At 40.3% G+C, this 10195-nt stretch overlaps 1 protein-coding gene across 4 annotated transcripts in view; it reads left to right on the forward strand.

The window, feature by feature from the left end:
• Positions 1–10195, forward strand: part of NOTCH2 (notch 2) — an 83784-nt gene that overhangs the window by 13036 nt on the left and 60553 nt on the right. For all 4 annotated transcript variants that reach the window (XR_003398913.1, XM_026853754.1, XM_026853753.1 and 1 more), the window contains exons 3-4: positions 4072–4331; positions 5020–5355. Coding sequence is in view for 3 of the 4 variants with exons in the window: in XM_026853754.1 (XP_026709555.1) it covers positions 4072–4331; positions 5020–5355 (596 nt within the window). In the remaining variant the exon portion in view is untranslated. The remainder of the gene's footprint in view (positions 1–4071; positions 4332–5019; positions 5356–10195) is intronic.

Raw genomic sequence — 10195 nt, forward strand, 5'->3', positions numbered from 1 at the left:
AACTTGAAAGAGTAGGTTGCGATGAGAGCAGAGCCAGAGTGGTGGGAAACTGGAGTTGCTGTTGAGGATAATCATATACTTTAGAGAAGTCTGGACTTAGACCCCGCTTTTTCAGTGTTTGCCTCTATTTTTAGAGAAACAATGCGGTGCCCAACATGAATCAGGGGCAAATATTTGCAGTTTTGTCTACACCAACATTTAGAACTAGATTACTAGTATTTGTGCCTAGAAATGTTGATGACAGGAGACATGATTGAAAATCTGCACTGTAGGTTTTTTGTTCTTTAACATTCAAAAAGGATTGCAGTGAATTGCTTTGAGGGGAAAATTGCATAAGTGTGTGACCAAGAGCTTCTCTAGGAGGAGAACAAAATGGTGGGTACAAGGGCTGTGTGTACCTGCCCTACCATCTTTCCACAGGCAGGCACGTTCCCTTTGGCATATTCTATAAGGCTTTTGTCCTTCCGGATATAAAGAGCTAAAGTTAAAAGAGCTTTTGCTGTTCCCTGCTGGAGTGCTCCCCCATGTTTTTCTGATTAGCTTCAGAAGATACCAGAACAAGCCTGGTCTTGGAGCGCTCTTCAACTTTGTACCAGAACATTTGTGTACAAAATGCTGGGCCATTTGTGGGTGGTGGTTGAGGGTCGTCTTAGAGCGCAGGTCTCAGCTTTCCTTTAAAATCATACCAGCAATACTCTTAATCAGTGTTTAGGCTCCTTCCTCCCTGTTACCTAGGGGCACAGTTAAATGTACTTTTCCAGTATCCCTGAGTGTTGGGTGAGTGGGAGAGAGGTGGTTTTTGGTGGCTTATATGCTTGTGGACAAAACATGAGATGTTCCTCTAGACTTTCTAGTTCATTTTACAGCCTTTCAATGAAAAAGCACTTGAGGACTTAACCTTTTAGGTGTGTTTTGGTTTATTTTGTGAGGAGTGGATGGTGTTGGAGGACCCCTTGTTTACCTGATGAGATACCCTAGGTAAGGTTTGGTCAAGTTCTGGTTTACTGCTCTTTCTTTCATGATAGAGAGCTACAAGTGTATGGTCTGTGCCCACTGCTGTTACTCTGAGGAGCTTGGTGTATTGCTGACACTGAAGACAGCTACCCAGAGCTCCCCATCACTGGTGGTGGTGAAACCAGGAGAAATCCCTATAATGAAATCTTGTAAGACTTCTGGGACTGAAGTTGAATTTGACTTTACAAATTCATCGGCTGCATATGTATGTCCAGAAACATGATTTAAGTTATCCAGACGGTCTCTGAGCAGAGCTAGCCAGAGCACCATGTGCAGGCTTGAATGCTGTGGGAGTCAAGCAGTCCTCCAGCTTCTGGCACAGCTGTCTTTGCTGGGTGCCAGATTTTTATGTGATCAAGCTCCTGCAAAGCCATGCTGTAGCCTGCTGGCGTTTGGACTGATTTCTAACACGTATTGAGGAGGGATCTGGGGTGTTGAAGGAAGCCTATAAAACTACTGTGGTTTAGACCCAGAATACCTGAAGATTGCCTCTTACGTGATGTAGCAGCAGCTCACACTGACCGATAGCCTTCAGCTGTTATACTGAGGATGGCACAAGAGGCAGAGGATAATTCTGCAAATGGTATTGTCTCAGGATTTGATTTTTGTAACTTTATTATCCTGCCTTGCCCTTCAAAAAAATCTTTTCATGTCTGTTCTTGGGTGCAAAGTTGAAAGTATTAAGGTATGGTGAAAGAAGCCTAATTTGGGTGTAGGGAATGGTAAATTACAATTATGCACATCTATTATATGACTTTCTTACTTTAGACATATAGCTAAGTCTAGTTAATAAATTTTAACATGAGAAAAAACAGTTGTGGTCATCTAGTAATGACCCCTTGCGTAACTCGGATAATAACCTCTCTGAATAGCTGTGTTTGAACTAGCGTGCATACTATTTCTAAAACAGCCAATCCTGGTGTTCTTTTAAACAAGCATGAGTGATGGAGAAATTCCACTGCAGCCTTAAATGCGTTGTTCCAGTTGTTTCTCTCCACTACTGAGAGACTGTGTGTAAGTCTGTCTGAGGATAAAGCTATTTCTAATTTGAATTTATCTAGCTAGAACTCTGAACTAATCAGTTCTGTTATACCTGTACCTTCTAGACTGGGAATTATTGTTTAAACCTGAGTTTCTTTGGGGATACTTGGAGCTTTTGATTAACTGTCTCTTTCCCTTTTCCCTTTGATAAATATACTGAGCCACCTGAGCTTTTCATTGTGTCAAGAGTTCTCTATTAATCATTACTGTTGGCTTCTTTGAACTTCTTTCAGCTCTTCCTTCTTAAAGAGCAGACACCAGAACTGATGTAATGGTCTGGTAAGGGTTGTGCCATGCAAGTATCGGGTGTAGCATAATCTCATTTACTCCTACTTGATATTTGCTGTTTGTATATCTAAAGTATTCCTGGCCAGACTGTCACTCTAGGAATTCATGTTCAGCTGACACTTAGGAACCCCCAGAGCAAGTCTTTCTCAGATCAGCCCTCTGTTTTGGGGACGATGCTGTATAGGTTTTGTTTCTAGATGTATGATATCACAGTACACTTTCTGTGCTGACTGCCTTGTTAAGCAGCTTGTGTTACTACTCTAAGGAACTTGTCTTCTCTCTTACCTACATGTTTGACTCGTGTTGGATGTTTTATGTTGTTATTCATTGATAGAATTGTTGAAATAGCATAGGAACAGAGGTAGATCCCCATAGTATTACAGCATCATGACCATTCTTTAATTTTAAACTGAATTTTAAGGCCTATCCACTTAAGTGTGTGGGGTGTCTTTTTCAATCCACCATATGTTTTTAAGTGCCTAAGGAAAAGGCCATCTCTTTACTGTTACATTATTGTCTGGGGGCTAACTAGAGACTTTGTGTGTTTCTTGAGCATTTGGAATCTTCTCCCTTTGGATTTGAGTAATTAATTGATTTAATAATTACACCTATCCTGTTCTGGAACAAAGCGTATCTGATGTTCATCTCTGAATTTTTTGCAGTGAAATACATATTCTCTCAGGCTGTGTGTATCATGGGTTACTTACCAATTAAAGCATGCAGCTGTGCACTGTAGAAAAAACTGCAAGTGGATAGTCCTGTTCTGTATGTTAGGTGTCATTTTTATCCAGCGTATACTCACCAAGAAGGTGGAGTTTGCAGGCTTGTTTGCCTGGGTCCTATATTGCTGGAAGTTAAATGGAAAATTTGTGGTACAAAGGCCAGTTAAAAGATGGATTACAACTGACAAGTGTAGTCAGACTGTATTGACATAAGTTTAGGTTAGAGAGAAATAACTGCAATTATTCTGCAATCACAGATCTTTGTATAAAATATTACCCTAGTTGTACATTGTGTGTGTGTACTCGTTTTTCTGTGGGAGACAGAGGAACAATGACCTTGCCGTTAGGGTGCTAGCTAGGGGCGTGGGAGACCTGACTTCAGTGCTTGTGTTGCTAGCTGAGTGCAGACTTCAGCATGTCACAGTCCCAGATGCACTTATCAACATGAGGATAACAGTATATTCCTGTCCCATGGGAGTGCTGTGGAGAAAGATCTGCTATAGATCTTCAGGCCCTCAGACACTGCATTTGTACAAGGTTTATAAATATTTTGGAAGATGACTAATACCTGGTGGTGTTACTATATATATTACTGAAACTGCTTGATTTCCTTCTGAAAAAGGATGCTTATTAGAATGTGAGTAGGTGCAAGGAATTAGTTGTTACTCAGCAGTTCTTTAATGCTTAGGCTTTTACTGAAGTTTTGAAGGGAAGAGCAAGAATAAGTTTTTGTATTTGGTGTAACTACGTATGCAGTATTTATTTATTTATTTTGTAATGAGTGATTTCACAATTTGAAATTGTTTTCAATGGTCTCATTTGGGACAATCCCAGAGGAAGGCACTGTTACATCTATGTCATCTATAGCATTTAGGTCTGTTAGTGCTACCGTTAATTATGGCAAACTGCAAGATTTTTGGTGATCATGGGGCTGTGTTCCTGGTATCTTCCCAGGACAGCAAGGGTTTGGGTGAATGTGCCACAAGTAACTTCTTCTCTGTTGCAGGTGTCGAGAAGGATTTCTTGGAGACTACTGTCAGTACAGAAATCCCTGCGAAAGCAATACCTGTAAGAACGGGGGAACTTGTGAAACTACATCTCTCATAGGAAAGGCTACCTGCAAATGTGCTCCAGGCTTCACAGGAGAGGATTGTCAGTACTCTGAATCGCACCTCTGCTATGTGTCCCAGCCCTGCCTGAATGGAGGAACTTGTCATCCTCACAGCCAGGAAACCTACGAGTGTGTCTGTCCTCCAGGTTACACAGGTGGGGTTCTGTGTTTGTACCTCTAGACTCCCTCCTTTGTGAATTACTTCATCCTGGAATATTCGGGGGCAGTCATAATACACTCTCAAATTTACTAGCTCCAGCACAGGAAATGAGAAGTCTGAATGACTTCATGACCAAAAAAAGCAAAGGGCGGTAGGGAATCAAACTCCCTACCCTTTACACGTAAGCAGAAAGACATTTAGATCTTGTGGGGTTGTCCACGTGGGAAAACTGAGTGCAGAAGCTACTCTGGAGCGGCTGTTATGCTTTGACTTCAGAGTGTACCTTCTAGAAAAAGTGAAGTAAACTTGGCCAGCAAAATCTTTCTTATGGGAAATCTATAATTTGGTGCATGCCGGGAAACATAGAAACTCCCCCCTTTCATTCTTGAAGGAGACATAGAAGAAGAGTGACTGTCAGTGTATAGTATGATTTCAGGTGTCGTGGGTTATTTTTATAGATCATGGCATTTTGTATCTTGTTGCTACCCTGTAAATAAAATGACTTTGTACCATAATCACAAATTTATTTTTTGTTTCAAATATAATGTTGTAAAATGCAGACATAAATTTTCCTGTAATTTTTAAGATTTAGTACACCAATCATTTTGAGGTAGCATGAAGGAAATACTATTTTCCAAAGAAATAACTTCTTATTTATGGAGTGCTCTGTCTTGATCCTACAGGAAAGGATTGCCAGTGGATTGATGCCTGCACATCTCAGCCTTGTGCCAACGGAAGTACATGTACTGTATCTGGAAATAAGTTCTCCTGCATCTGTCTGTCTGGCTACACTGGCCAGAAGTGTGAGATAGATGTAAATGAATGTGCAACACCAGGCCTTTGTCACCATGGTGGGACCTGTATCAATTTGCCTGGTTCATATCGATGCCAGTGCAAACCAGGCTATACAGGGCATCGCTGTGAAAGTGTATATGTGCCGTGTTCCCCATCACCCTGTATGAATGGAGGAACTTGTCATCAAACGAGTGACTTTGCCTTTGAGTGCAACTGTCTACCAGGTAAATGATGCTTCTTCAAAGTGCTTGGTTTTGTAGTCTTGTTGCTGCATTCGTGTCAGTATTTTTCTGAAAACTTCTCTTGAAGTTTTTGTGATACTCATGTAATATAAGGTTAAAGGGAAAAATCTCAGCAAGGGAGGAAGCTCTGCTAGGACGTTAATTTCTGAGTGTCAGGATTTCATAATGTGGAAAGGGAAGAAAAGGGAAGAAGGTTAGAAACAACCTGTTTCTTTGGATGCCAGTTAGAGGCAGAGAATCAGACAAGAATTAGAAGGTAGATTCAAGGAGATTAGGGCGGCATCTCCTAATGCCCACCTGGAATGCCAGATTCCATGAACATAAATGCCTACAAATACATGGTTTGTGTCAGTAAAGGCCACAGTTAACTTGAATGTTTAAATGAAGATGAATATTTTTCTTCTCAGTCTTTATTCTTAAAATATGCTATTTTTTATTCCCTTCCTTTTTTCTTCAGTTCTTCCAAATTTTACAAGATATCATTTCCAACTCACCACACCCTCTTTGTCCCATAATACCTCCAGATAAATTATGCTTCCTTCTTTTCTGATGCTGTCAGCTTCTCTGAGTTCATCCACAGCAGGGGTGATGTGTTTACTCACGACCATGGCCTGTATTGGTTTTATGTGTCAATCTGGGCCCCCTTCACCAAGGGACCCATCTCTACAAGTGACCATATGTCACCTGTTTGGGACCCTGGTAGTCTCATCCTGTCCTGCTCTTCCCCATCCACTTGACATACTGACCACAGGGCAGTACTAGTTGTCTTCATATATCAGGGTTTTTTAGGTTGATATTTTTTTACTGAGTAATTCAACTCCATGGGAAACTGATTGTTTGGAAATGCTTTTGACTAGACTTCCTACTTAAGTGTATTGCAGTTTGGCATGGGAATACTTGCTGTGTAGTAATCTAGAGAAGTAAACTCTCTTCCCTTAAATGTTTCTCTGTTATTTATGTGAAAGTTGTAGCTGCCATATACTGTTTAGGATGGATGTAGTGATCCTCATTCTCATGAGGATCACCTGGAGTCACAGACATGTGTGGAAAGAGCATTTAGAACTTGTGAAAAATCCTTTTGGAGACCTTTATATTGAAGCGTTGGCTCAAATGACCTTAAATATACATCACCAACCTTAGGTAGTGCCTGCACAACTTTCTGGGTTGTCTGAGCAAGCATGTGACTTTGAAGAATCTAGGAAAGTCAATCTTAAAATAGAAAGATGTATCATCTTTATTTTTGTGTGAAAGCAACCCTTTCTAACTGTGCTTGAAGAAACAGTGCTTCAACATACATGCTCTTTGAAAATGCTGTTATCTTAACTAACAGTTGCTCTCAGGGAATTTATTGCTCTTCTGCTTTGCATAGTTTTAAAAAGAAGTTGTAAACTGAGTATCTCTGGATTAACAGGCTTGATCAGAAATTCAGAATTTTCTTAGATCTGTTTAGTCAGTTTAAGGAGTTTAAGATCTCATGCAGAAGCAGTGTGGTGGGGAGGAAGAGGAAGATGAAGTTTGAAGGAATTGATCCTGTGAAGCTGATAAAACAGTTTGATTTCATGACTGTTGCAAGGGCACCAGACTGGGTAGGAGCACATTTTCCTTTAGACAAGCATGTGGGCTGGCTAAGTGATGGTCAGGAAATGAAAATGAGATTACTATAGTAACAGTTACACACCCACACTGCTCACACACGTTTTGGATTATTAGCTACTTTTTTAGACTTGTTATACAACTGGTATAGAGGGGGTGAGTTAATGTGGCTTTGAGAGCCTTCACTTCTGTATTTCCTGTATTTGTTTAAGTTGGCCATGGTTTTTTGCTAGCTTGATTTTTTTTTTTTTGAAACTAGTCACTTTAAAAGCAGCAAAGAGAGGTTGGAGAGGCCAAAATGCTTACATTAAACTCCAATAAAGGCAAGGCACCCAGCCATTTCTTTTCCCCCTTACAGTCAAGCATGCAGCGTGAGATTTCTGAAATACTGGAAAAGGTTCTGTCTGGGAAGGAAAGGTCAACAGAGAGAGAAGAGAAATGGTGGTCTGTCACACCCAGGGAAGATGTGAACAGGGCCTGCTCATCTGGAAGAGAGTGCCAAGAGCACGAACTAGAAATTCCTCTTTAGACTCCTTCTCTGAATTGGAGCAGTGCCGATGATACTGTGACTATAAATGGAATTGCTCTAGCCCTTTCTTCTCGACTGCCTTAAGATGTTACCATAGCTCAGTGTTATGGCCCTAGAGGCAGGAGGTAGTTACATCTTGAACTGCTGGAATGGTTTTTGATATGATTTTGCATCTTGTGACCTGTTAAACTGCTTTGAAGAAACTGGTTGTGCCCAAACAGCAATTTAAGCATAATCGGGTTACTCCTGGACTAGCCCCAAAATAAGTTCTTGTTTCCTATAGATAATTTCTTCTTTGAGTGAATTTAATTTTTTGTGAATACAGATGCACAAGAATGAGAGCTTGAAAATACAGAAAAAGCCTACAACTTGGAGTTACACATCACAGCAGTTTTTTCTACAGTAGTACAAGTACTGATTACTCACAGTTTAATCAAGCTGCTATTTTAAATTCTCAGGTTCCAATTTCATTTGTGTGTTTACACAAACAAATCTTGCATTAGGTAATTCATGAAGTCATGTGTTAGAAGAGGTCAGTGTTTGGTGGCAAGTGTAAGTGAAGAGTTATATATACTGTTAGTATTGCATCTGTATGAAAGGTAACTTATTTTCCATTCATCTAGCATAACCATATTTCTTCTGAGCTTTGATTTAGGTAAAAAGACTGTAGACAAGTGAGTATGTTAGGTCATTCATAACAGATAGTTGTAGTAAAAAAACCCCAACCTTCTGTGAAAGAAGTTCACTTAACCTGAAGCATTAGCAACTCCTTTAAATGTAAGAATGAGCTTGTAGTTATAAATATTTGACAAAAAAGGAGTTCATTTGGCAACTAACCTTTAATGGAATGTTAAACAAGTCAATAGAGGAAGTTCTTAGCTGGGAAAGTGATTATTCATTGTTATCCATCAAAATAATTACCCATTAACTAAGATAAGGACCCTAGGGAATTCCAAGAGCTTGTTCAGGAAACGATCTGTCAGGCTGGAGCAGGCTGTTTATGAGAGCTGGAACACTTCCTGGGAAGAGGAAGTAGCCTTGCACCGGTTCATAGTGGAGCGTCACAGTGTTGCGTGGTGAGCATCATGAATGGGGTCTAACGGACATACTGAATTTCCCGTGGTGGGGAAAACCCTGCTTGCTGGGATTTAGAGATGAGCTGCTTCCTGTGGGGTGTGAGGTTCTGCATGGCAGCAGTCTTGGGGTACCAGATGGTGTGTGTGCTTCTGCTCCTGGTGAGCTGGCTCTCTTAGGTGGAGTAGCCCAGCTCACGTTGATTTCAGGAAGTTGAAATGTTAGGAGTTGTATGCAGGCAACTGCTGTTGGGCACCTGGTATCCAGAACCTTCTGTGTTAAAATAATGCAAATCAGTTTTGGCACTCTGTGTTGAGATCCCTAACTTTTTTTTTGTCAGCAGGCCCTGAATTTGGCAATAACTTGATGTTTTTCTTCAGGTGTAATTTCCTGTACCCATAACTAATTAGTCCTGCAGAAAGTCTGAGGTGTAATTTATAGGTTAAAATAAGGCTAAGGATTAAGATTTGGATGGAATTGGATATGGTGCTCTGGAATGGGGTGGAGATTGCAGATGACATAAGAGTAATGTTAATCTGCTTGCCTTTGTCTGTGCGCTAGAGGAGGAGCAACATGCTGTTAGCAGTGGGAACGCTTTTCCCCTTGAGGTTCTCATTCCTTAGTTTGATGTGCTTGGAGATACAGAGCAAAAGTCAGGATATGTAATTGCAAACTGTTCTCTTGGAGGGAGAAAGTAAAGGACAACATATGAGTCCCATCACAGGGGGGAAACAGGAAACAGTGTCAGGTGTCCAAATACATCAAAACAATGAACTCTTGGGCTTTCTGGAAAAGAGTCAGGTTATGTAAGTGCAAAATCAGATACTGGGACCTAGCATAAGAAAAACTCACGTGTCTCAGGAACTTGCTGCTTGTGGTGCTCAGACATAGGTGCATTGGCACAAACAACCATGACTCTCAAGGACTGATATTAGAAATGAAAGCTGAACTTCACTAGGATGGTTTTATTTACAAATTAAGCAGATTATAATATTGCAGTGTAAACTGAACTGGAAGAGGATGCAGAAAACATGCCTTTACAGCTCTTAGATGTTCTGAAACTAAGCCAAAGTTGTTCTTCAGAGTAAGACAAATTTAAAGAGAATTTGGGAGTTGGGAAGTTACCAAAAAGGAAATTTGTGTGTTTTTCAGCTATGCAGTCAAAATAGTGTCATCTTCATCATTTCAACCCTTCTTGATTCCCTTTCCCTCAGAGATGTCTTTTGACTGAGCACAGTTGGCTGTGTGTCATTTCTCTCAAACCTTTTACTACGTTGCCTTTTTTTTTTTTTGTAAGCTCTTTTTTGTTTCTATGCTACTGTCACTAGTGGTATCCTCCAGCTTTTAGTGTGGGATTAATGGTTTTCTACATTTGAATGAGATGCTTGAGGACTAACTTTTAGGTGGTAGTATAGCTGTTTAAAATGTGAAAATGTACAATGGCTTGGGGAGGTTTTAGTATTGGTATGATTTCCATGCTTTTATTATTACTCAAAATCATTTGGCCACTTTAAATTCCCTACTGCTGTGAAATTTGCAGGGTCTTTGGATGAAGGTGGGAAGGGTTTTGAGGGGAGAGAGTAATATTGCAGGTCTTTTTTTTTTTTTTTTTTTTTTTAAAAATTT

The sequence above is a fragment of the Athene cunicularia genome, assembly GCF_003259725.1.
Source record: "Athene cunicularia isolate RWA chromosome 8 unlocalized genomic scaffold, athCun1 chr8_part1, whole genome shotgun sequence".
NCBI lineage: Eukaryota > Metazoa > Chordata > Aves > Strigiformes > Strigidae > Athene > Athene cunicularia.